The 26903-nt window shown below is 49.3% G+C and overlaps 1 protein-coding gene across 1 annotated transcript in view; it reads left to right on the forward strand.

Moving 5' to 3' along the window:
* Nucleotides 1–8598: 8598 nt before the first annotated feature.
* Nucleotides 8599–26903, forward strand: part of LOC103715335 (CTL-like protein DDB_G0274487) — a 35893-nt gene continuing 17588 nt past the window's right edge. Inside the window, exons 1-2 of the mRNA XM_008802922.4 lie at nt 8599–8825; nt 8929–9425. Of these exons, the coding sequence (XP_008801144.2) occupies nt 8748–8825; nt 8929–9425 (575 nt within the window). The 5' untranslated portion in view covers nt 8599–8747. The remainder of the gene's footprint in view (nt 8826–8928; nt 9426–26903) is intronic.

Below are 26903 nucleotides of genomic sequence, written 5' to 3' on the forward strand. Positions count from 1 at the left end.
CCTAGAGCCTATTATTTATTCCATAACATTGTCTCCAATCCTATCCATCTTAGTTCTAGCTTATTTATTTCTTCCTATACCATGGTTAATAGAAATAAATAGATAGGATTCTTCTTTTATGGAAACAATTGATGCGACTTCCCACATAAGAAACTCCCTCCATCTCAAACCTAATTTGTGGATATAATTTGCTGATAAGAAAAGATTATGACAATCAATTTGTGATATCGTTGAGTTATGAGGGAGCTGTACAACTATAGAAAATATGAAAAGAGTAGAATAAATTATATTATTTAGACATGATAATTAATTTATTTTTATAAATTAATTTGTGATATCGTTGAGTTATGAGGGTGTATCTTCTAGATGAAAAGCTTCCAGAAGATTGAGGAGACTCAAATCCTCGAAAGTTCGCTACGTCCTCCAACATGGGATATTGTATAAATAGTCATTCATCCTACCTCTTTTAGGTGCCTCCGACCTTTCGAGGCAAACTAAGCCCTTCGAAAAGTTCATGAGAAAATTCATGGCAACAATCTGGGGGGGTCTGGCCTTAGCATACAAAGTCCTGCAGCAAGGCTACTACTAGTCGACCATTCAAAAGGATACTACTGACTTCATGAAGAGGTGTAATAGATACCAATGGCATGTGAACATCTAGCGGTAGTTGGTGGCACTACTCATGCTGATCAGTGCCCTTTGGCCTTTTATGCAATAGAGGATAAATATCCTCGGGCCTTACCCACCAGTAACTGGGCAAAGGAAGTTCCTCATAGTGGCCTTCACCAAGTAGGTCGAGGTTGACTTATTGGCCCAAATCGTCAAGAATAATGCTCGAGACATTATCTGGAAGGCCATTATTTGCTAATTTGGACTTCCTCAGGTAGTCATCACTGAGGCAGTTTGACAACGCTCGCTTCAAGGAGTTCTAAGCTGAGCTTCAAATTGACCATTGGTTGACTTCACTCAGGCATCCTCAGACTAATGAAGAAGCCAAAGTGCCAACAGAACCATCATATAGGGCTTGAAGATAAGGCTGGACCGAGCAAAATTACTTTGGACAGATAAGCTATATAATATTCTCTGGGCATTCCAAACCACAGATTGAACCCCAATAGGAGAAATTCCCTTCAACCTTGCATTCGGCTTAGAAGTTGTAATTCCATTGGAGGTTGGCTTATTGTCTCATAGGATGGACTCATTCAACAAGTAGCAATATCCAGAGCACTTTTGAGCCAACCTCGACCTACTAGAAGAAGCGAGGAAGCAAATCTGGATCCTATGGCAGCTTATCAGCGGTGAGTAGCTTGACATTATAATTCTCGAGTGAAAGTCATGTTCTTCCAACTCAAAGATTTGGTGCTCTGGAAGACCAAGGTGTCAGAGCCCATAGAACAAAGCAAGCTTGCACTGAACTAAGAAGGGCCATACAAAGTGTCAGAGGTTGTTCGCCTTGGAACCCACCATTTGGAGCATCAACATCTCAACGGGACACCTATACCTTGAACATAGAACTTTACCAATCTCCACATAAACTATCAGTAAGACAAATCTTATTGTTATGTAAACTTGACCTCATCAAATGAATCATCTTTTTCTCTAAAAATTGTCAGTGTTTCAGGTTGGATGACTCGCTCTCTAGCGAACAATAAAGAGTCGGATGCATCCTTCAAGGACCACCGACCATCGAACCCTCAATAGGCGTACATGCTTAAATCTCTCTTAATCGGGTGCCCCTCCCAAAAAATGTGGATCATGAGCTCCAAGCCAGAAAAGTCTACTTAATTGACCACCAACCTACAAGCCTATATGCTTGTCATAGATCGGGCAAGAATCTAACATCTTCGAGGAGGTTGCACCTCTGTCCTGCCAGCATATGCGGATTTCATAGGTCGAGTTAGCCATCTAATGGCCTCAAGGAGGCAACACCTCCATCCTACAAGTCTACGTAGCAACCATAGATCAGTCAGGCCATCTAATGCCCTGAGGAGGTTATCGGCCCTTGCATCGAAGACCTAGTGAGCTAACAAACCTCTCTAGGCTGGGAGGGCTTGAGTGGAGGAATCAATCCTCGCACTGAAGATTCAGCAAACTAACCGGCCTCTCTAGGTTAGGACAACCCAGGTAGAGAAACTAGCCCTCGTGCCGAAGGCCTGGTAAGCTAATTGACCTCTCTAGGTCGGAATGGCTTGGGTGGACAAATCATACCTCGCATCGATGATCTGACTAGCTAACCTACCTCTTTAGGTCACGATGGCCCGAGTGGAGATGACGACTTTCAGATAATCATGAAGGCAACTAAATCTCTCCATCAAGGGGATTTGATTATCTCAAGGCAGCTGATGCCTACAACGACACATAATTCTAAGCTCCATCACTTTTGTTGACAACAATGCAATCCTTAGATCTTAAGAGCTCAAAGACATGCCCTAAGTCCACCAAGCCTGTGGATGCTTGCTCAACAAAAATTTTAAGTCCCCATCTTCATCCAAGCATGGCCACAAATGGGAGAAAGGCCCCTATGACCAGTGGCGAGCTCATCGAGCCCATGGATGCTTCCTCAAAAGAGTACAACTCCCCATTTTCAACCAAGGAGGCTAGGAATGGGGGCATAGCCCCTATGACTAGCTGAAGAAAAGCAAAGTCCCTACTATCTACTGTGGATGATCTAGTTTCTCGACTTTTGAATGCATTGACATGAGGGTTGATCGGGACAACCATGTATGAAGTTGACCTACCCACCTTATCAGGCCAATGAACATTTTCATATACAAGTTCAAACAAATGAAGTGAGAAAATGTGAGCCAAAGTCACTTCCATTCATTACTATAATTACAAAATGGCGTCACCTTGAAGGCTAAAAGATTTCACAAAATGAGTACAAGACTTGGATACTACGAGATTGACTCTACAAACTAGATGAGAAGCCATACTTCCTCTTAGTCAATGCTTCACCCTCATCCAAAAGTAGCTTGAGATTGGCTGGATTTTTGTTGACTACAATATTTAGGAGTCTTCGTTGACTACAATATCTAGAAGGAATCCGGCCTTCACCTCACACTATGCTCTTTCATGAAGGAGGCATCCTTACTTGACTAGTTCCTAGTGAGGACTTGATGATGTCTCACTTGAACTCGGCCAAAGACTCCCACTCCATCGCTCGAGCAACCTTCCTCTCTACTTCTGCAGCTTGATGGCAAGCAACCCCCAACTCCTTCCTGAGCTCAAAAAGCCGAAGCTCCACCTCCGTCCCAACTTGGGCTTCTCTTAGCTCAGCCTTCATTTCTGTTACCCTCTGACAAGCATCAGCGGCCTTCTTTGTAGTCAACTGACTTCATAGAAGCTCTAGCTCTATCTCAATTTTGGCCACTCTTTCTATGGCCTATGATAGGATGAACTGGAGTGCCTCGAGGTGATTGGAAAGTCAGTTCACCGGCAAAGGGTCTATGTGATTGAAGAACAAAGGAGGTGGAGGAATGTTGCCCAGAGGTGTAGCCCAAGAGGAAGGGGGGATGAATTGGGTCTCTTTAAAAAATAATTAAAGATAAAATGTATAGAGAGTATGGGTTACTGTTATCTTATAGATTCAGCAGCGGAAATAAGATTACACAAATAGGATAGCGAATAAAGTTAGAAAAGCAGTCAGAAAAATACAAAGGAAAGGAAGAGAAGAACCACAATCACAAACACCAATGTTTATAGTAGTTCGGTACACTTCCAGCACCTACGTCCACTCCTCAAGCCTAGCTTGAGATTTCACTATAACCCAGCAGATTACAGCTTGATTGTTTTTCGGGCTCATAATCAAAACCCAGTTGGTTTTCTTAGGCATCCAACCGAAAATTTTTTGTTTTCCAGGATCACAAACAACCCAGTTGGTTTTCAGATAAACCAACCAAAAACTCTATACCGTTTGTTTTTCCGGGCTCACAAACAACCCAGTCGGTTTTCAGATAAACCAACCAAAACTCTAAACCTTCCTGAATGTTCCCGATTCTGCAACTTCCAATCGAGGCTTGGAAGAGCCTTTACAAGTTTCAAATCAATGAAACTGTTACAGCAACAATTAATCCAACTAAAAGAATGCTGTAACCAGTAAACTTAAAGCTTCAGAATATAAAGAGTGAATCAATGAAAATAAAAGCTGAAGTCGATGAAGAAGTTGGCTATGGAAGGATGTTCCAATGTTCGAACAGTAGCTATTCACGTTGCAGTGAGAAGCTTCGACTGATTTCCTCACAGGAGAAAGTTTTTGATTCAATGCCAGTGAGGATGATGAACTGTTAAGCTTTTCTTCTCTTTTTTTTAATGGAAACCTTTTTGTTTTCTATAGAATTTTTTCCCGGTTCTTGTTGTTTCCATTCTGAGGTTTCCTCGTATTTATAGACAAATTCTTCGGCGGGATTTGAAATTCTTTTTTTCCATTCTGATGAGAATCTTTTTCTATTACAGAAGAAGACAAAAGTCGTTCAAAATTTTCCATTGTGGTCCCAGCAGTACAAGGGTCGACTCATGTAACTCAGGGGTCGACTCATGTTCATTCTGGATCGGCGCTTCAAAATGCCGAGAAGGCTTATGCTGTAATATTTGCAAAGGGTCGACTCTTTATCCATAAGGGTCGGCTCATCTTCATCAGGAGTCGTCTCTTTAAACACAAGGGTCGGCTCACGCTTTGGTTTTTCGGCCGGCGCTGAGACTGAGCAGGGGTTGACTCTTCAAACGCAAGGATCGACTCTTCAATTTCGGGGGTCGACTCTTCAGACTTTGTCTCAGGCGGTAAAAGCTTTATGTTTACTTTGAACTATACAAGGGTCGACTCATGTTTTGCGGGGGTCGACTCATTGACTGTGTTCCTTGAATAAAATATATCAGAATCAACATAAACTTGTCCTTTTTTGCTTAGGGGTTGACTCAAGTCTTTCAAACAGAAAACTTTAGACTTCATCTATGATCTCCATGGACTAGATTAAGATCATTTCCTTTTAGAACATGTCCAATGAGATATTTACGAAGAACTTAAGATTTTGCAGTGCTTCAATTCTTCTAATTTTTCTTGACTTATAAAACTTCACAATTAAGCCAATGTCATTAGTACACAGCATCATCTCAAGTGTTTTGTAATCATCAAAATTCATTCTTTAGGCTTGACAAGGAAGAAGAAAATGGATGGGATTTATCCCATCCACGAGGGATAATTCTCCTCCTTTTATAAAGAACCTTAATGACTGGGATTAACTCACCTGGCCTAATTGTCGGACATATGGCGTGCCTTTGAGTCCCTATGATCGCTGGACACGTGACATGCCCTTGGAGCCCTAATGGTAGGCCTTCCTTTAGGAAATTCTCCCTGAGGCTCAACTTTTGGAGATCATCGCTGTGCAATTAGAGCCCTCATAAAGATGACTCAGGATTTGATAAAATAATCTCTCTGAATAGTGGGATTGAGAAAACTTTTTCAAAACAATCGAAGACAGTTGAAGTGACGTCACTCAATCTCCTGTTCAAAAAGCTACCAAGTGGCCTCGAGAGTTAGTGATCTTTGATCTCGGCTGAATTGAAATTAAAGAGTAAGTAGATTGAAAGTTCAAGATTTTTCCAAGCGTAGACCAAAAGACGTCAACAAATGAGCTCTATGAATCCTATAGATGAGCTATTAGTATTGGCCCAAGCTACAACACTTGTCACCAAAATAAAGAAAGGGACGAGATTCTTAAGAAGCTATTCTTTATATTAAAAAACTATAGGATGATTGCAAAATGGTAGGAGTAGAAAAAGAAAAATACAGAAGAAAGCTTGCCTCAAGGCCAAGCCAAAAAAAAAACCTATTCTACTCCTCTCCTTCTTCTCCTTCTCCTTCCTCTTCGGCAGCAGCAGGTCCTCCAGGAACGATGCGACTGAGGTCAATATGTGGGCATAGCTCGCTGACCATCATCCAGCATGCCTCAAACCCTTTCTTAAAGGAGTCATGGCTGCCTTCAACATTTCGCTGCAGAAGTCCTGTGAGTCCTTAAGTCCTTGATTGTCTGTCGAGCTTTCTTCTCGACCTTGGCAGCTTGCTCCTCAACTTGAATAGCCATCTCCTCATCCCCGACATCTTGCTCCTTGATTCAGACTACTCAGCTCTTTGCCCAGGTGAATTGCTCCCCGACTCAAGAAATTCTACCCTCTGCCTCTGTTGTTACCTCCTTGAGCCGAGCAATCTCTTCTTTGAGCTGAACATTGTCTTCTCTGACTTTTGCCTTGCCACCTCGAGCCTCTTTTGCACCTCAGAGAGTGCAGACTTGAAGTGGTATTTCTTCTCCCAGGTAAGACGAGCTTGCTCCTCGAGACGCTCTTTTGTCTTTTGAGCCATCGCTAGCTCCGACTCCTCCAAGGCCCTTCCATGCTTGGCTTTGCAGGCTTGGCGCTTGGCCACCACTACCCTCTACAGGAAGGCTACAAGAATAGCTCAGATGGCATGGATAGTGTAGGCGCACTATAGTCAAAACGAGAAAGTCAAGACAATAAGAAGAATCAGACATACTAAATGAAAACTCTGAAACCTCGATGCTCACCTCAATGTCCTAATGTAAGTGGCATTGATGAGCTCTCTTACCATCATCGCCTGAAGATGCTTCTCATCTTCTGAAAGCATCAACCATCTAACTAACTCGCCAAAGTACTCATGGGAATCGATGACTGAGTCAGTGGTCTTGATCGACCATGTTGGTTGGTAGATATCCAGCTTGGCTCCCTGAGATGACGACAAGGGCAGTTGGGAGGTCGATGCTCCTAGAGCCTCAATGGCATGAGTTGGAGCAAGTTTTGGTGTAGAGGTAGGCTCGAGGGCAAAAGTAGCTTAATCAATGGTCTCTAGTGTCTGAACAAACTCTGTAGCGGCTGCAAAATCCAAGGTCAGATCCACAGGAGTCTCGGACATAGAAACTGGCGCCACCTCGGGGGCCCTTTTAAGAATTGCCGTCAGGGGATCCACTGAGATAGGTGGATGGATAGAAACTGAGGCGATCACCTCCACCTCATGTGACCTCACCTCGCCAGGTTGCCCTTGGCTTGAGCAACACTCGTCGAGTTTGGAGCTGCAGGGAGCTCAGTGTCAAAGACGAAGGGAGCGGCAGGTGTCGTCACCTTTCTTTTCCTCGACGGCCTAGCCTCACTCCCGCCAAGCTTCCTTTTATGGGCGGTTTTAATGAGCTCGTTGAGGTTGAACTTCATCCCTATAAAGACAAAGAAAAATATAAGTCAGAAAAGCCGAGTGTTGATACTTGGAAAAAATCAAGTTCAGTGAGACTAAGAAATTACCCTCGGTAGAGGTTGAACTACAGTCACCATTCTCTTCTCTAGACTCAACCATTCATTTGCTTATATATATATATATATATATATATAGAAGAATATTAGACTTGGTCAAGAACAGATCCAACTATGTTTTTCTTGAAGGAAACAAACATCAAGGTTCATGAAAAGAGGCAAGTGTTGGAATATTCCTCAACCAATCAAGTCCATTGTCCATATCAAAATTCTTCTGGGAAGCATCTTTGTGAAGGTTCCCCGCAAATCAGTTTCCTTTTAGGCTAAGGATGATGTTGACCCAGCAATTTAGAATTAGCAAAATGAGGGAGAAGACTTGCCACCACTTGCACTTTGAATGCTACCTAGCCAAAACTATTCTGGATCGGATCATGCTTCTTCACTATGGATCTAGAAAAGACTTAGAAATGTAGCTTATTAATAGTCCATCAGAGTCGACCCCAGACTCTCTCTCTCTCTCTCTCTCTCTCTCTCTCTCTCTCTCTCTTTTTGGACAATTGCTGCCACAATCATATGGATTATTTTGCTAAAGCTATTCCAATTAATCTTTATTAATTATATGCTGGAGCCAGAGCTGCTTATAGAAGATTACTATTGAAAAGGATGCCAACATGGAGGATACCGTTCCTGTAAAACCACATGGGCTTGATGGCAACCACCTACTTCGAAGCTTAAAGTGGTTTAAAGCAGACATGGATGTCCCTTTTCATCCGTTGTCACAGTTTGCTGGTGATGCCCAAGCCATCTCTGCAGTTAAGTCAATACATAATGGACAGTCAACGAAGCATCATCATGGTTGGAAGGGGATTGCATAAATATAATTCCTTGATCATAATCCTAACTTCTCATGATTTAATGTGCTTTCTAATATTTGGATAATCTTTGAGAACTTTGAACAAATGCCACGTCAAAAGAAATATTTTATAAGTAAAGCTCGCGACGTTTGCTTTTGGTGATGCAACAGGATAGGCCCACCAATGTTCTCACCACTTTTTATTCGACATGAAACTCACGTGGCCAGCACTAGCAACTCATCATAGACGCCACCATGTCAACATCCGTATCAGTAAGGATCCAATTAAATAAAAGCTATTACTAAATAAACTACTCCCTCTGCAGCCAAAACCAATCCATTGGGCTCTCAGCCCTCAGGCATGGGCCGAGTCCGAAGTCCGCTCGAAATGTTCCAAATCCTCCTCCAGGTTCCATATTTTTATTTATTTATTTATTTATTTTTGATGCGTAAGTTCCCATCGGTTGAATGAGTCCCACTTCGGCATTGGAGTCGTCCGTTCCCATTCAAACCCTGCCGTTATTTATTTCCTCCCCTGCTTTTCCTCTCACTACGCACTCCCCCTGTTGACCTCCTTCTCTCCGCCTTCTTCTCACCCCGCTCCAACTCCCTCTCGCATTCCACGAGAGCAAGCAAGAAACCAGGCATGAGCTTCAGAGACCCCCCGGCCGCCTTCTCCGACACCGATCTCGCCTCCTCCCCCACCATCGAAGAGGATGATGAGGTGCTGCTGCTCTCCTTTTTCCACCGCAAAAGCATTAAATTTCCTCTTGATATCTTTTTTTTTTCCTCGATTTTTTTGGTTATTTCTTTCGATCGCAATTCAGGACGGGCGACGGAGCAGGAACGGGAGCGAGACATCGTCGCTTGGGGCGGCGAGGGCGTCGGAGCCGTCGAGGCACTGGCGGGACGTGTTCTGGCTTTTGGTTTTCTTGGTCCAACTGGTTGCCCTCGGCTCGGTGCTCGCCCTCCTCGGGATCAACCGGTTCCGGAAGGCGGACCGCCTCAATATAGATCGCTTCACCAACATCACCGGTATGGGAAATGCCAGCCATCCCCAGGAGCAGCCACGGGGCGACTTGACGGAGACGTTCTGGCCTTTCTACGGGGTTGCGGGCGGGGTCGGGATCGTGCTGGCGTGGGCGTGGCTTTCGCTTCTCGGCTCCAAGGCAAGTCAGATGATGAAGGTTTCCATCCATAGCCTTACCACCTATCTGGCTGTGATCAGTGTGTTGTGCTTCTGGGGCCAGCACGTCTTCTGGGGGATTGCTTTCGCGGTCGGCGCTGCCCTGCACTTCTTGTATGTGATGTCGGTGTTAGATAGGTATTGCTTCATCCATGCTCTTCTTTGCAATTTTTTCCCTCTAATTGTCTCTTTAAAGGAATTGCTTTTGGTTTAAGCAAATAACCCCCAAATGGAATTTTCAAAGTGTTGCATATGAATTAGGGAATAACCAAGGAACAGGCATGATTCAACCATTGGGCACTAACTTTGAACATCACTAGACCTGTATACATTTTTGTTTATGCTTGAAGGCCATGGAGAAGCTTAACTTATAAAAATAGATTCAGAAGGGGTGGTCCTATAGTTTTGTTAGGGTCTAACAAAACAGTTAATGAAGCGACTGGTGGGATACCTTTAAATTGGATTAGGATGCAGATAGCATGACTCTTACCAAGTCTTTTTATTATTAAAGATAAGGAAAACAATAAATTGTTAATATAAGGTGACTGAACAAAGTCTCGCCATTTGCTTTTCAAAATCTAATGGAAAGAATTTTTATAAAAGAAGGGAAAAAAGTCATGTATAAGAGGATGAGCCAACTTGACTAAGAATTAAGAAGTACAGAGGCTGAATTTAGTCAAGGCCTAAGCAGTTGGACAGCAATGGAGCAATAGGATACAGCCCTTTATTGTTTTTTGAAGATGTGCTCCAATTTCATAAGATGGCATGCATTTTGGAGTTTGGACAGTCTTTTTCTTTGGAAAAAAGAAGAAAATAATTTGAGCCAAACAACTCAAAGCCTAGAGTACTTCATATCAATTAATTTGCTTGTAAGGAGAGATGTGTTAGTACAAGTGCAACATATTAATGATATAGTAAAAGGTGCAAATAACTTCTCTTTAGAATTTATTAGGAGTGAGTGAAGAAAGAACATAATCCCAGATATTTTGATCACGTGACAGCTTTGGTTTTTGAAAGATTATCTGATGATGGCATTTTCATGCAAGATAAATTGATAGTTGTGCCATGAAACTTGAAATGTTTTAGGATTTTAAATAGATTTCAAATAAAAAAGGAACACTTGTAGTTGTACTTAAAAATTAGGCTTCAACCATGTGGCTAATTGAATGTAGAGCATGAAAAAAGGTGGATGTGGAGCATGATTGACGGATCAAGATACAAGAAGAATTATCTGTAAACAAACCAAAAGTAGGGCTATCTCCCTCTAGATTCTAGAACATGTTTCCAATCATTAAAAAGTATTGGATCGGGAAACATAGAAATGCTCTCGTGTTAATTAAATGACATTCTTTGTTGTCTAGAGACATTACCGCTCATTTCTGAGCATCCACTCGTTGTGGTTCTATGTTTCAGTTGACACTTTGAAAAAAGCAAAATGGAACATTTTGATTGTGGTTAGAATGGTTTGTAAAACTGGGTTTGGAATTTCTGCTAGTTTATGAGAGTATATAAATTGTAACATGGGCAAATGGTGCCTTTTTTGTTCATTTCTTTTTTCCCATGATTTTCAAGAAGCAACTTGTAAGGTTCCAAAGGAAGCTAGAAAAAAGTTGAATTTTGGTTACAGGTTGGCTATCCTAGAACTCAAATGTTATAAAAATGCAAACTCTCATCTGTTATATTTTCATCAAAAAATTAAAAAACATCTGTTATTTTTTAATTATTTTTTATAAATGTAGTGCGAGGCACTAGAGTGATACATTCAAAGGTACTAATAGTATGAAACCTTTGATGGCTAACTTATTTGCTTTTATTTTTCTTGATATGCATATCTTCTCTTGCATCTTTGTACAATTTGGAGTCTGTATTATTTGGTCAAATGCTAAAACTAGAGATAAAATTTATCACCAAGGTACGTCGTCTTGGTATTGGGCTCTGTACTGGTATCCTCTTGTCATTATATCGGTATGCCTGGTACGGAGGCCGGTTCAGCATACTAAGTGTCGCCCTCCGTATCATTTACCGGTACTGAACGCTCTGTACTATCCGGTTCAGTACGCTCCATACCACCGGGTTCGGTATGCCCTATATTGTCCGGTTTAGTACGGTATGGTGTACTATATTCACCATAATAATTGTAGTAGAAGATAATTTGACTCTGGAGCCAAAATTTTTTTTGAATCCTGCCAGTTATCATTTATCACATTTTGCTAGTTCACACTTGACCTAATTTGTTATGCCAAATGGAGAGAGCGAACTCAACTAAGCCAAATTAATGGCAAAGTTAACGGAGCCATTAGAAAATACAGAATAAATCCCTTATGCCTTATCCAAAGTATAACTTTAAACATTTGAGTGCAAAATTATCCTTCAATTGTTAAGTTCACTAAAACTTTCATATTAGGAACATGTTAGGTACAAACTAATTATTGAATGCTTTAATAGGCACGTGCATTGGTTTGTATAAAATTCTAGAGAACTAAAAATGTGGGAAGAATGAAGGTCATCACAATTGAAATTAATTTCGTTAACTAAGATTGACGTTGAAAGCATAATCAATGATCGATGGAGCTGCCAATGTCAGAGTGACCTTAATAATGAAATATTGGTATTTGTGTTTGTTATCATGCTATTTCTACTTAATATACCATTTGGGTAGATTAGGCAAAGGCATGAATTATGTGGGAAATGTTGTGGGGCCAGTAGAAGTGGTATTATTCCTTTTTTCTTGACACAAAAACATATTTTGTATGTTTCATATATTTGTGTGTCATGCTTGAGATATATTAGCATGTGTTTTGACAGGGAAGCCAAATGAAGAATGAGAGCGATATATGGGTTTAAATTAAACAACTGCCAAATGAAGGATAAGAGCTATGGATGGGTTTAAATGCAACAATAATTAGGTATTCACTGCCATGTGGATAAATTGATAGTACCTTCTGTTGGGGGGAATAAAGTTTCCCCCAAATGACATAAATACCCCTAAGAAGCCGTACAACCTCCGACCCCGGATAGCCGAAGTCAGCGTCCGACCTCGGAACGCTCGGCCACAAGATGACCGACCCCGAAACCTCCGACCTAAGAGAAACCCCGATGTCCGAGGACCGTACTCTAACACCCTTCCGGCATTTATTGCGCATGGCCGCTGTAATCTCCGGCTTACTCCATAATAAATGCGGATCTCCGGCTTACCCCATAATAAATGCGGATCTCCGGCTTACTCCACAATAAATGCGCATGGCTCCTGACATCTACGGATCCCCGGCTCTCCACGGCAAATCGACCCAGCAGGGTCTAGTCGACTATGATAAGTCTCTGATCTCGGCCATACCGCCGACATCAGTGCAATGACTCGCCTGACCGAGCGCCGACCTGAACAACATGCCAAGCCGTACTACGGCCTCGCCCTGTTACATCACAGGTAAACCGACCCCCGCATATAAAAGGGAGCCTTGGCCTCCCAAGGGGGATCGGAACATTCATACACCCAAAAATCACTGTTCATCTCCTTCTCCCCACTATTTGCCCCCTCCCTGACTTGAGCGTCGGAGGGCCGGCGCCGGAGAACCCGGCCACCGGTTCGTGTGCAGGCACCCGGACGGAGGACGCCGCCAGCCAACGGATCGCCGCCCCGCTGCGAGGACCTGCTGTTCCTTCTCTCCGACAGCCCTGGACGGAGGACGCCGCCCGCCGACAGACCGCCGCCCCGCCGTGAGAACGAACAGTCGTTTCCTCTCCTCGACCGAAGATTGCCCCCGGGTCCAATTTCCAGCAACAGTTGGCGCTAGAGGAAGGGACCGAGTAGCAGTCATGAAGTTGAGAAGTAAGGGAACCTCTAACGTCTCCCGGCGTCCCCCGCAAAGTCCTGGACACTCCGTCCAGAATTCTCCAATTCCGGCTGACCCAGCTCCTCAGGTCCAGCCGGAACAGTTCAATGCCCTGGCACAGCAAGTCCAGGCCCTGGCCGCCGCCGTTCAGGGCCTGCGGCGTGTGGAGGCTTTACCGGCACTTCCCCCGCAGGCCCAAGCCCCGCCGGAGTGTCTCCCCAACGGCCCGGTTCTCTCCAGCCAAAATTTGCATGGCTCCTCCAGAGCCAACGATGGAGAACGAGCTTCTCCCCGGAGAGAGTTACCGGGAGAAGGTTTTGACCGGAGACCCCAACTTTCTGAGGCGGAGTCAGCCCCGGATCACCGTGAGCTGGCGCAAACCACAGCGACAATCCCACGGGTGGGGGAGCTCGACCGAAAAGTCGAGCATCTGGAGCGCCAGATTGCGGCACTCCACAGCAAGAAGGCAAGACAGGAAGGGGACTTCGAGTTCACTACCAAGTCCCCCTTCTCCCGCCAGATCGAGGACGAGCCAGTTCCCGCGAGGTTCAAAATGCCTCAGGTGGAGCCCTACAGCGGAATCACCGACCCCCTCGACCACTTGGAGAGTTATCGGGCCCTCATGGCCCTACAAGGGTCCTCGGAGGCCATACTCTGCAAGGCCTTCCCAGCAACCCTCCGAGGGACCGCTCGGCTTTGGTTCTCTGGTCTGAAGCCGAACACGGTGTCCTCTTTTGAGCAGCTCGGCAGGCAGTTCGCTACCAACTTTGCTGCCAGCCGGCGCCAGCGACGAACATCAGACTCCCTCCTGGACATCAAGCAGAAGGAGGGGGAGTCCCTCAAAGAGTACCTGGACCGCTTTACCGCCGCCACATGGGAGGTTCGCGAGCTAGACCAATCGATAGCCATGTCGGCTCTGAAGACTGGGGTCCGCTCCTATCGATTCCTCTTCTCCATCGAGAAGAGCTTCCCGGCCGACTTCACCGAAATGCTTGCCCGAGCCCGGAAGTACGCCAAGGCCGAGGAGGCAGTCGCCTCCAGACGGGGGGCAATCGAGCCCACCTCGAAGAAGCGGAAGAAGCGCCGCGAGGAGCGCGGTCGACAAAGAAGCCGGTCTCCCCGCCGAGAGAAGAATCTCCCCAGACTGAGGAGCCCGCCCCGTCAACAGGGGCGACCTCAGCAGAGGACACCTCCTCGCCCGAGGTCTCCACCACGGCCCCGGATGTACCAGGCGAGGTACGAGAACTATACACCCGTCAATGCTCCTCGGGCCGAGATCCTGATGGAAATTGAGGGTCGGGACTTCTTCCGACCCCCGCCTCCTATGCGAGACACGGGATTTCCCCGAAATCCCAGGAAGTACTGCCGCTTCCACCGAGATCGCGGGCACGACACGGAGGACTGCTTCCAACTCCGGGACGAGATAGAAGCGCTCATCAGACGGGGAGTACTCAACCGGTTCGTGAGGAACCGACATGAGGAAAGGAGGCCGGCGGAGAATGACGCACCAACCGAAAATCCTGGCGGCAACAGGCCTATCGCCGGCACCATCAACATGATTGGGCGGACCTCGGCAGGAACAGCCGCCCAGGGAGCGCCCCCGAAGCGCCCACGCACTGATGAAGTCATCTCGTTCTCGGACGAGGACTTAGAAGGGGTTGAGACCCCTCACGATGACGCTGTGGTCATCTCAATGATTGTAAATAGGTTTGATGTAAAGCGTGTCCTAGTTGACAATGGAAGCTCAGCCAACATTTTGTACTACCATGCCTACCAAAAAATGGGGTTGACAGAAGGACACCTCCGGAGAATCAATGCCCCGCTGGTCGGGTTTACCGGAGATGCGGTCCCGGTTGAAGGTGAGGCTAGCTTCCTTGTCACAGTTGGCCTCGCCCCCCGGGAGAGCACTGTGAGGACGGACTTCCTGGTGGTCCGTCTGCCCTCGGTCTACAACGCCATCCTTGGGCGCCCAGGGTTAAACGCCCTTCGAGCCGTGGTTTCGACTCGCCATTTGCTCATGCGGTTCCCCACCGGCCAAGGAGTGGGCGGGGTCCGCGGAGACCAACTGGTCGCCAAGCAATGCTACATGGCGGCCCACACAGTAAAGCAACCAGCCGAGGCACCAGACCGCCCGATGGGCCCTTCACTGCCCATAGAAACCCTCGATGCGAGGGACACCCTCTGGAAGAAGCAAGTAGAGCCCGGTGAGCTCCTTATTCAAATCCCACTACAAGAAAATTTTTCCGAGCTAACCGTGCAGGTTGGCTCCGGCCTCGGCGCCCATGAGAGGAATCGCCTCGTCAGCTTCCTGCGGGACAACGCTGACGTCTTCGCCTGGTCGCCCGCGGACGTGCCAGGAGTTGACCCCGAGGTCATGGTCCACCGACTCCAGGTGAGGCCAACTAGCAGGCCTGTAAAGCAGAAGAAAAGAGGCTCCGCCCCTGAGCGACAACGAGCTGCGGCCGAGGAGGTGGACAAACTCCTCGGAGCCGGCTTCATCCGGGAGGTCTCCTACCCGGATTGGCTCGCCAATGTAGTCCTCGTAAAGAAGGCCAACGAAAAATGGCGTATGTGCGTGGACTACACCGACCTGAACAAGGCCTGCCCAAAAGACAGCTTCCCTCTCCCGAGCATCGACCAGCTCGTCGACTCCACTTCAGGACACCAACTGCTAACTTTTATGGACGCCTTTTCAGGATACAACCAAATCCGAATGGCGCCAGAAGACGAGGAGAAGACGGCCTTCATCACCGACAAGGGCACCTACTGCTACAAGGTGATGCCCTTTGGCCTGAAAAACGCTGGGGCCACCTATCAGAGACTGGTCAGCCAAATCTTTAAGGACCAGATCGGCCGGAACATGGAAGTCTATGTGGACGACATGCTGGTAAAGAGCCAAGCGGCGGAACACCACATAGCCGATCTCAGCGAGGCATTCGCCAAGCTCAGGAAATACCAAATGAAACTCAATCCGGCGAAGTGCGCGTTTGGAGTCACCTCGGGCAAGTTCCTGGGTTTCATAGTGACCCAACGCGGAATTGAAGCCAACCCGGAGAAAATCCGGGCACTGCAAGAGATGTCGCCTCCAAAGACAGTTAAGGAGGTGCAGCGGCTCGCGGGGCGGGTAGCCGCCCTGGGAAGGTTTGTTTCTCGATCAGCCGAGCGTTGCCTCCCCTTCTTCAAGAGCCTCAAACGGCCGAAAGACTTCCGGTGGACAGAAGAATGCCAGCAAGCCTTCGAAGAGCTTCGGAGCCTCCTGGCCTCTCCCCCGCTGCTCACCAAGCCCCAGAAGGGCGAAATTCTTTACTTATATCTGGCCGTCTCCCCAGCTGCAGTAAGCTCGGTCCTCGTCCGGGAAGAAGACAAGCTCCAAAAGCCGGTCTATTACACCAGCCGGGTTCTCAGGGATGCTGAGACCCGATATTCTAAACTTGAGAAGACCATCTTCGCTCTCATCAACTCGGCTCGGAGGCTCAGGCCTTACTTCCAAGCCCACACGATAGCTATATTAACCGACCAGCCTATGAAGCAGATATTGCAGAGGTCGGATCGTGCGGGGAGGATCGCCAAATGGGCGGTCGAGCTCGGAGAATTCGACCTAGAATATCGGCCCAGGCCGGCTATCAAAGCTCAGATACTCGCCGACTTCATCGTGGAGTGCACCCTTCAGGACGACCCCGAGCCGCCATATGAGTCCGTGGAGGAGACCCCGAAACAGCCATGGGTCCTGCACTCAGATGGGTCTTCGACCCCGGGGGGCAGCGGGGCCGGACTTATCCTCACCAGTCCAGATGGAGTGGTGGCTGAGCAAGCTCTGCGCCTCGAGTTCCCGGCCTCAAACAATGAGGCCGAGTATGAGGCTCTCATCGCCGGGCTCAAGCTGGCGAAAGAACTAAAAGTGAGAGACCTGACGGCCTTTAGCGACTCCCAGCTGGTGGTGAACCAGGTCCAAGGAGATTTTGAAGCTAAAGAGCCATCCATGCAAAAGTATCTCCAAAAGGTGCGGGAACTCACATCTGCCCTGAATTCTTTCAATATTCAGTATATTCCCAGAGCGGAAAACCTCAGGGCAGACCAGCTATCCAAACTGGCCACCTCCCGCATGAGCGAGCTTCCCAAGGGAACAGCGCTCGAGTATCTTCGGGTCCCCAGCACGGAGGAACCCGAGCCCACTATGTGCATCGACTCCGAGCCAAGCTGGATCGACGGGCTCGTCTGCTATCTTCAGGACGGAACTCTACCTCATGACGAGACGGAGACTCGCCGAATCAAGCGCCAGGCTCCCCGGTATGTCTTGTACGAGAATAAACTCTATCAACAATCATTTACTTCTCCCCTTCTCAGATGCCTCCGCCCCTCCGAGGCGGATTACGCCCTCCGAGAGGTCCATGAAGGGATCTGCGGAAATCACCTGGGGGGTCGAGCCTTGGCCCACAAGATCCTGCGGCAGGGATACTACTGGCCCACACTCCAGAAGGACGCAACGGATTTCGTCCGCAAGTGCGATCGGTGCCAACGAAACGCCAATATCCAGCGCCGACCTTCAGCTCTGCTGACCTCCATCATCGCCCCCTGGCCGTTTGCCCAATGGGGGATCGACATCCTGGGGCCCTTTCCCCTGGCCACCGGACAGAGAAAGTTCCTGGTCGTCTCCATCGACTACTTCACCAAATGGGTCGAGGCCGAACCTGTCGCCCGGATCACCGAGCAAAAGATGCGGGACTTCGTGTGGAAGTCTATAATCTGCCGATTCGGACTACCCCGTATCCTTATATCTGACAATGGTCGACAATTTGACAATGTTCATTTCAGGGAGTTTTGCTCTGAGCTCGGCATTGATCATCGCTTCACCTCGGTTGCCCATCCCCAGACAAACGGGGGAACTGAGGTAACTAACCGAACTATTTTGCAGGGACTCAAAGCTAGGCTTGATCGGTCCAAAGGACAGTGGGTCGAGGACTTGTACAATGTCCTTTGGGCGTACCGGACCACGTTCCGATTGCCCACGGGGGAGACCCCCTTCAACCTAGCATACGGCACTGAGGCCGTCATCCCATTGGAGATCGGCTTGCCTTCTCTGAGGGTGGAGCATTACGACCCCGATACCAATTCCTCCCAGCTCAGGAGCAATTTGGACCTCGTCGAAGAGACAAGAGAGGTCGCCCGGGTGCGCATGGCAAGATATCAACAGCGAACGACCCAATACTACAACTCCAGAGTTAAGCCCAAGCTCTTCAAATTAGGGGACCTCGTCCTCAGGAAAACCGAGGCTTCTCAATCAACCGAGCAAGGAAAGCTCGCCCCAAACTGGGAAGGACCGTATCAAATCGCCCGGGTACAACGGCCAAGGGCGTACAAATTGAAGTCCCTGGAAGGGACTCTGATCCCACGAAGCTGGAACTCCGAGAATTTACGAATGTACTACCAGTGAAACCCCAAGGGGTTCAAGATAATCAGGATAATGGACTCAGCTCCTTTTTCTGCAAATATTTCTCTCATTTTGATGACTGTAATCCTCTTCTAATATTGGGTCGTCTGTGATCCTCAGATCCCCCGGCCAAAATCGGGATGCCTCGAGGCTCGACCGTAGAGTCCCAAACTCCCTCGACCTCGGGAAGAATCGCAGGACGGTGAAACGTCGATTGGAGCGAGATTCCTCGACTAAGGTCGAGATGCCCCGAGTGTCGACAGTGCGTGCCCAGACCCCTCGACACTTCGGGAAGACGGGGTAGTACCTTCGCAGTCCCCCGTGGCGCTCGACACCAACAACGGGGTAGTACCTTCGCGGCCCCCCGTAGCGATCCCTCGACTAAGGTCGGGATGCCCCGAGGGTCGACCGTAGAGAATCAGACTCCCTCGACCTCGGGAAGGCGCCGTGAGGGGTGGAAAGGGTGGCTCCACCCGGGGCGCCACAAAGTGGACCCCCGGGAGCGGTCGACGATCCCCGATCCCCGAAGCGAGCGATCCCTCGACTAAGGTCGGGATGCCCCGAGGGTCGACCGTAGAGAACCAGACTCCCTCGACCTCGGGAAGCGTCGCCGGTCGGTAGAGCGTGCCCAGACCAGCCGACCTGACGAACGATCCCTCGACTAAGGTCGGGATGCCCCGAGGGTCGACCGTAGAGAACCAGACTCCCTCGACCTCGGGAAGGCGCCGTGAGGGGTGGAAAGGGTGGCTCCACCCGGGGCGCCACAAAGTGGACCCCCGGGAGCGGTCGACGATCCCCGATCCCCGGAGCGAGCGATCCCTCGACTAAGGTCGGGATGCCCCGAGGGTCGACCGTAGAGAACCAGACTCCCTCGACCTCGGGAAGCGTCGCCGGTCGGTAGAGCGTGCCCAGACCAGCCGACCTGACGAACGATCCCTCGACTAAGGTCGGGATGCCCCGAGGGTCGACCGTAGAGAACCAGACTCCCTCGACCTCGGGAAGGCGCCGTGAGGGGTGGAAAGGGTGGCTCCACCCGGGGCGCCACAAAGTGGACCCCCGGGAGCGGTCGACGATCCCCGATCTCCGGAGCGAGCGATCCCTCGACTAAGGTCGGGATGCCCCGAGGGTCGACCGTAGAGAACCAGACTTCCTCGACCTCGGGAAGCGTCGCCGGTCGGTAGAGCGTGCCCAGACCAGCCGACCTGACGAACGATCCCTCGACTAAGGTCGGGATGCCCCGAGAGTCGACCGTAGAGAACCAGACTCCCTCGACCTCGGGAAGGCGCCGTGAGGGGTGGAAAGGGTGGCTCCACCCGGGGCGCCACAAAGTGGACCCCCGGGAGCGGTCGACGATCCCCGACCCCCAAAGCGAGCGATCCCTCGACTAAGGTCGGGATGCCCCGAGAGTCGACCGTAGAGAACCAGACTCCCTCGACCTCGGGAGGTATCACAGGTCAGCAAGGCGTCCACAAACCCGCCGACCTGATGTGAGATCCCTCGACCAAGGCTGAGGCGCTTCGAGGTCCGACCATAGGGTCTTAAGCCCCCTCGATCTCAAAAAGGGCTACAAATTAACAGAGCCTCCCCAGATCCTCTCTACTCCGGCAAGAGTCGCCGGGTCCATGGGAAGCCCGGGCCCCTTTTACCAGTCAAAAATGACTCCGGAGGTCGACGAGGAAGGGAAGCGACCTACTCCACCATGCGAAGCATGACCCCGAGAATGCAAGAGGTACACCCAACTAGACGCCTTCCCTGTCAAATTTTATCTACATATTGCCAAACGGGATCTCGTCCAATGTTGGAGTCTTATTTTGCCCCAAAGCCGGGTTTCTTCGCTGGGTCGGCTTAATACCGACCTCCCAACCTCATTATGCCTGCTCTGTTCGTCAAGTCTCCGTAATCCGTACTAAGGCTTTATAAAGTAGGGCCCAACTCGGCTCTTCTAAGTAAACTCCGACGTCCAGCTGGGAAAGTGGTCCCGGCCACGAATGTACCAGCCAAGCACAGGTACCAAGGCGATCTTTGGGAATCCCAGCCTTGTTCACCGAAATCTCGGCAGGGTCCGAGGACGATAACTATGAAAACCTTCGGCAATCACTTGTTTATTAGCCCGCGCTCCCTATGAAAAGTTCGGAGTTGAGTTCGAAAACCCGACTAAACTCCCCGAATAGCGGCACGAATAGACCTATTCCGGTCCCACTTGAAGGGCTAAGGCCCGACCTCGGTGCCTTAAGATTTTCCTAAAGGCCAAACGTGGCAACTCCCACGACTCTAAGATCCGAGTTATAGGACTTAGAGAAATTTTCTAGAAACCTAAGCTCGGAGCTCCGTTTGGTCGAGACGACTGGAATCCGAGAAGGCTAAGATATAGCCAGGGAAAAGGGCAGCTTTGTTAAGCAGCCCAAAGATTAAAATACGAAGTTAGAGGTCGTCAAGGCGGTTAGCCAAGGCTCTAGCCTCATCCACGACAACAGAGGGAAAGATGAACACAGAATGACAAACATTTCTTCATTAACAAAGGACCGGAAGGCCAATTACAAAATTGGAAGTCGGCCACTCAAGGGCCGACCCCGGATACAATGAAAAAGAAAAGAAAAATATGCTTAAGTCCTAAGCGGCGGGGGCCACATCCGGGGGGTCATCCGGCACATTGATGACCTCATGATCTTCCTCCGGAACAGGCTCGGGGCCGGGAGCAGGAGCTTCGGGCGCCGCCTCCGGGACAGCATCGACCTCGGCCGCCGGAGCCGCCTCCATGACACCGTCCGCCTCGGCTACCCCCGTCGAAGGCTCGGCGGGGTCCTGCTCGTATATTCCCGCCTCGGACGTCAGGATGGCAGGAAGGGCTTGCACGTCGGACCCCCAGCCCCGGTCCTCCCTCGGACGGACCGTCGAGAAGTCGTACTGAGGGCAGTACCGGCGCACCTGGTCCCGGAAGTTCTCGAAGCCTCGAAGGAAACCGTCGACCGTCTCCTCCTCCAACATGTCGCGGAACTCTTGCGACTCTTTGAAGAGTTCCACAGCATGCTCGGCTCGTTCGAGGGCCCTCCTCTCCCGGGCCTCAAGTTGCCCGAGTCGGAGGCGCAAGACCCCCTCCTCATACTCGAGAGCCGCGACCCTGGCCTGGACCTCCCCTAAGCGCGCCTCCGCGCCGCGCATGGTTGCCCTGGTCAGGGCATGAGCCGCCTTCTCCTCCTCGAGCGCCCCCACCATGGCAAGGCGCTCAGCCTCGGTGGCTGTCCACCGAGCCTCGGCCGCGGCCAACGCCGCCTCCAGCTCGGCGACTCTTTTCTTGGCCGGCTCCAGTTGCTGGCCGAGCTGTTGAACTTCTTTCCGATACCCATGGGCGATGAACGCCATGGTGTCGAGCTCGAGAATATGCTGAAAAGGAAGAAGCGAGGGTATTGTGAGTTGAAAAGCACATATGTACGCTAAAAACTCCGGGAAATTAAGAAGAAAGCTTACCCGGGCAGTGTTGCAGTAAGCACTGCCGACGACCTCCTCCAGCGAAATACCCCGGAACACGGCCCGGTCCGCTGGAAGCACCGCACGCCGCAACATGGAGCGTGCGACCTCGGCATCTTGAAAGGCCGAGCGCCCCTCGGGAGTAGGAGAGTCCGGCTCGGCCGACTCTTCTCGGAAAGCCCGAGAAGAGCTCGGCACGATCGAACCCGAGGTCCCGGAGCCGCTCGCCTCGGTGCCTCGGGTAAGCCCGGGTCCCGGCTGCTGCGGCCGGACCACGAACGGCTCCCCCCGCTGGGAAAGGGGGGTAGGGCAAGGAGGGGCCGACGGGCCCGCATCACCAACAACCCGCTCCCGCCTCGGGTCGGCTGCAGGGGCCCCCGCCTCGGGGCCACTCGTCCCGGCCGACGAAGAAGCGCCGTCCGTCCTCGCCCTCTTCCGAGGCTGGGGCACTGCACCCCCGACCTCGGCCTCTCGCCTCCTCAGGCGAGAGAAAAGTGATGTGTTGCTGGTCGGCATGCGTGGAATATCTGAAATCAAAAATTTTGTTAAGAGTCAGACCAGTGACCGTAAAGACGGAGAACAAGAAATAAATAAATAGAATAATGCAACCGCCCTTACCCTCGGGGCGCGCCGAGCTCAGACCCACGCTCGCCAGGGCGTCCTCCCGCAGGAGCTCGGTCAGGTCGTTGCCCCTCCCGAGGGCTCGCAAAGAGTTCAGGGTCCTCAGCTCCCTCCCCGTGGGCTCGGAGAGTTTGTTGAGGGCCTTCAGCCGAGGGTGTCCCCACCTTGGCTCGAACCCCCAAGGCGCCGCAGACGCCAGAAAGAAAAACTTCCTCTTCCACTCGTGAATCGAGGAAGGGGCGCCCCGGAAGAGTGACATACCGCCCCTAAAGGCGAAATATAACCACCCTACGTCCGCCGGATTTTTCTTTAACAGAAAACACCGGCGAAAGAGGCCTACCGAAATCGGGATTCCGTGCCCGAGGCACAGGGACAAAAACCCAATTATGGTCCTCCATGAGTTCGGAGCCAACTGCGCCGGGACGAGTTGGTACTCGGCCAGCAAGTTGCTCACGAACTCATGGGCGGGAAAACGCAGGCCCGCCCAAAGTGTCTCGCGGTAAACCGCGATCCGACCTGGGGGCGGCTGCGTCACCCTGTCTTCCGGCCCTGCGGTTTCAAGGCGGAACCCGGACTGGAAGAAGAAACGGGAGCGGATTAACTCCAGCTCCTCTTCCGACAGACTCGACCCAACCTCTTCGGGACCGGAACCCATTCTCACGGAAGAGTGGAGCAAAAGTTAAGAGTAGAAAATGGAGGTTGACGAGGAGGAGAAAAGAGGAAACCCTAGTGAAAACGGGAAGAAAACCTACTGGACATTGCCGGAAATCGCTCCGGGCACCACCAGCAAGACTCAGCTGAGGGAGAAAGCAGGGGGGAAAGACGACGAAAATAAGAGGCAGCCAAACAAGACCTTTAGGGCAGACTCGTGGGGTTTATATAGACCCCCCTGACGGCCCAGATCGACGGGGTCGGTTCCCATCCCCCCGGGTTGCGCCACGTGTCGACCTCGGAAGCCGAGGCACCGTATTCACTCCGGTCTAATAAATCGGATACGAAATCGAAGCGTTATCCCATCGGATCTCGGGGCCTCATTATGGGCCCACAGAATCAAATCGCCCTGAGGAACGAGCGGACGTAACCCCCGCTCCCCTCGTTTAATAAGATCTGGGACACGTGGAGCCCCGATGAGGCCTCCACTTCTTCGGAATTATGATCCAGTAACATGAAATCGAAAGCGTCCGACCTCGGGTCGCGCCGCGTGCCCGTTTCAAACCCCGTAACGACACACTCATTAATGAGCCAGAAACATCGATTACGGAATCGAGACACCGCCTCGACGAGCTCGAGGTCTCCCATTATTAATCCGCCGTAAAATGATCCTGGCGATTTAAGAAGCATGATGATACGAGCTCCATCATTAGCTCACCGAATAAAGCAGCCTCGAGACGCCAAAGGGCGCATATCTCACCATAAAAGCTCCGGAAAGCACAAGGGGGCGGGCGAGACCTTCCCCCCAACCTTAGTGACAGACTTTACTTCCCACGTCCGAGCTCCACAAGCCGCTCGAACTCGGAAGTCGGGGGTAGTGTTGGGGGGAATAAAGTTTCCCCCAAATGACATAAATACCCCTAAGAAGCCGTACAACCTCCGACCCCGGACAGCCGAAGTCAGCGTCCGACCTCGGAACGCTCGGCCACAAGATGACCGACCCCGAAACCTCCGACCTAAGAGAAACCCCGATGTCCGAGGACCGTACTCTAACACCCTTCCGGCATTTATTGCGCATGGCCGCTGTAATCTCCGGCTTACTCCATAATAAATGCGGATCTCCGGCTTACTCCACCAATAATGCGGATCTCCGGCTTACCCCACAATAAATGCGGATCTCCGGCTTACTCCACAATAAATGCGCATGGCTCCTGACATCTACGGATCCCCGGCTCTCCACGGCAAATCGACCCAGCAGGGTCTAGTCGACTATGATAAGTCTCTGATCTCGGCCATACCGCCGACATCAGTGCAATGACTCGCCTGACCGAGCGCCGACCTGAACAACATGCCAAGCCGTACTACGGCCTCGCCCTGTTACATCACAGGTAAACCGACCCCCGCATATAAAAGGGAGCCTTGGCCTCCCAAGGGGGGATCGGAACATTCATACACCCAAAAATCACTGTTCATCTCCTTCTCCCCACTATTTGCCCCCTCCCTGACTTGAGCGTCGGAGGGCCGGCGCCGGAGAACCCGGCCACCGGTTCGTGTGCAGGCACCCGGACGGAGGACGCCGCCAGCCAACGGATCGCCGCCCCGCTGCGAGGACCTGCTGTTCCTTCTCTCCGACAGCCCCGGACGGAGGACGCCGCCCGCCGACAGACCGCCGCCCCGCCGTGAGAACGAACAGTCGTTTCCTCTCCTCGACCGAAGATTGCCCCCGGGTCCAATTTCCAGCAACACCTTCTAAAATATCTTCTACCATAATTTAAATTTTGATAAATTTATTCTTATCATAATTTGTTGGGCTACCATAGAATGGAAATGATGACATTATACCAATTAAAGTTGATGGACAAGAGATACTACAAAGTCACTAGTTTTATTACTTAGGAAATATTATACAGAATAATGGGAGATAGGTGAAGGTATATGTAATAAAATAGAGCTGTTAGATGAAGTCGAGAGGTGCATCTGAAATATTATGTGATAAGTGCATATCTTGTTGACTTAAGAAAAAAATTTTATAGAATAATAGTAAGGCCTGCAATGTTATATGGCTCAAAGTGCTAGAAAATAAAGAAAGTACATGAAAATAAATTATGTGGAAGAAATTAGAATGTTAAGATGGATGTTTGGTAAAATTAAGAAGCGTAGGTTAAGAAATGGATATTATTAGAGGAGCTATAGGAGTTGTACGAATTAAGGATAGAGTGATGAAAAATTAATTGAGATGGAATGGACATGTCCAATGAAAATTCGAGAAGCCTTCTATCAGCCGTACCGGGCAAAATCAGGCAGTACGGGGTGTACTGTACCGTACCAGTTCAGTACCAGTACCTGGTACGGTTGGCATACCAATGTTTGTTACGCCAAAAAAATTTCGTACCGTACTGTATCGACACTGCGCTAGTGTGGCACCGGTACGGGGTCCGGTACCGAGACAATGAATCTTGGGTACTTTAGTTTGTGTTGAAGGTTATAAAAAAGGAAGATGAATACCTAAACTAACATGGATAGAGGTGTTGTGGAGGGATATGGAGATACTTGGAATAACATCAAAGGTGGCCCTAGATAGGAATTGTTGGCGAATGAGGATCCATAAAACCGATCCTAGATAGTTCGAAAAGGCTAGATGATTGTGATTATGATTACGACCATAATCGGTTGAGCTATTTCAAAGTCATTATATTAGATATTGTCTTGTTATATAAGAAGATAATATGCATGTTACATGAGGAGAGTTGAACCAAGAAAGTGTTAATAGAAGACTAATTGGGCTTGTTAGGGTTGGTCTTAATTTGAGTTTGCTTCTAGATATTGTGCTATATTGGTGATTAGATCTTAGTTGTGTTAGGCAATGGAGTGGTCAAATTGTAGGTGGTTTGGCTTGTGAATAGGAGCTGGTTGTTGGGTGGGCTAAGATGTAGGCATACAGGAAGAGCCTTGTTAGGAACTTAGGATGGATTGACATGATTTGTAGCGAACACAAAAAGATATGTTCTGTTTTGACTAACATTTTATTTTTTTGTCAAAATAGCAGCCATATTTTGTGTGCCATGTGGCTTCCATTCTTGAAAGTTTATGTAAAAGCAAACATAAAGCCATTTAATACGAAAAGGCTTTTCCCTCTGACGCCAATAGATATTTGAATTTGTTTCTTAGATTTGTAGTAACAACATTGTTTGCATCATTATTTCCAGCTTCGTATGATCATTGTTTGTGATTGTTAAACTTGATTGAGTAGCTATATTTGAAATAGATAAGTCTCCTAAACAAAGCAACCCCTGACTGTACTATTCATGGGAAACAACCTGCCAAAGTGCATCATGTAGTTTGTACATGTGGATCTTCCTTTTTTGATGTTGGCTTTGCTATCATTTTTGAAGTAGTGACCATTGATGACATTGCAAGCAGCTGTTGGTTGATCTTGGTCACCCAATTATTTAGAAATAGTTTGGGTGGTTAGCACATATGTAACTGATGGGGTTTTTAAAAATTAATTTAGTGCCACTATACTAAAATGCAGATCAGGGAGATTTTTTTGGTACTAGCTGATTATAATATTGGCACTTGGTTGTGTAATCGAGACCTTCATAAGATACAAAGGTGGTCATG

This window comes from Phoenix dactylifera, chromosome 8 (assembly GCF_009389715.1).
Source record: "Phoenix dactylifera cultivar Barhee BC4 chromosome 8, palm_55x_up_171113_PBpolish2nd_filt_p, whole genome shotgun sequence".
NCBI lineage: Eukaryota > Viridiplantae > Streptophyta > Magnoliopsida > Arecales > Arecaceae > Phoenix > Phoenix dactylifera.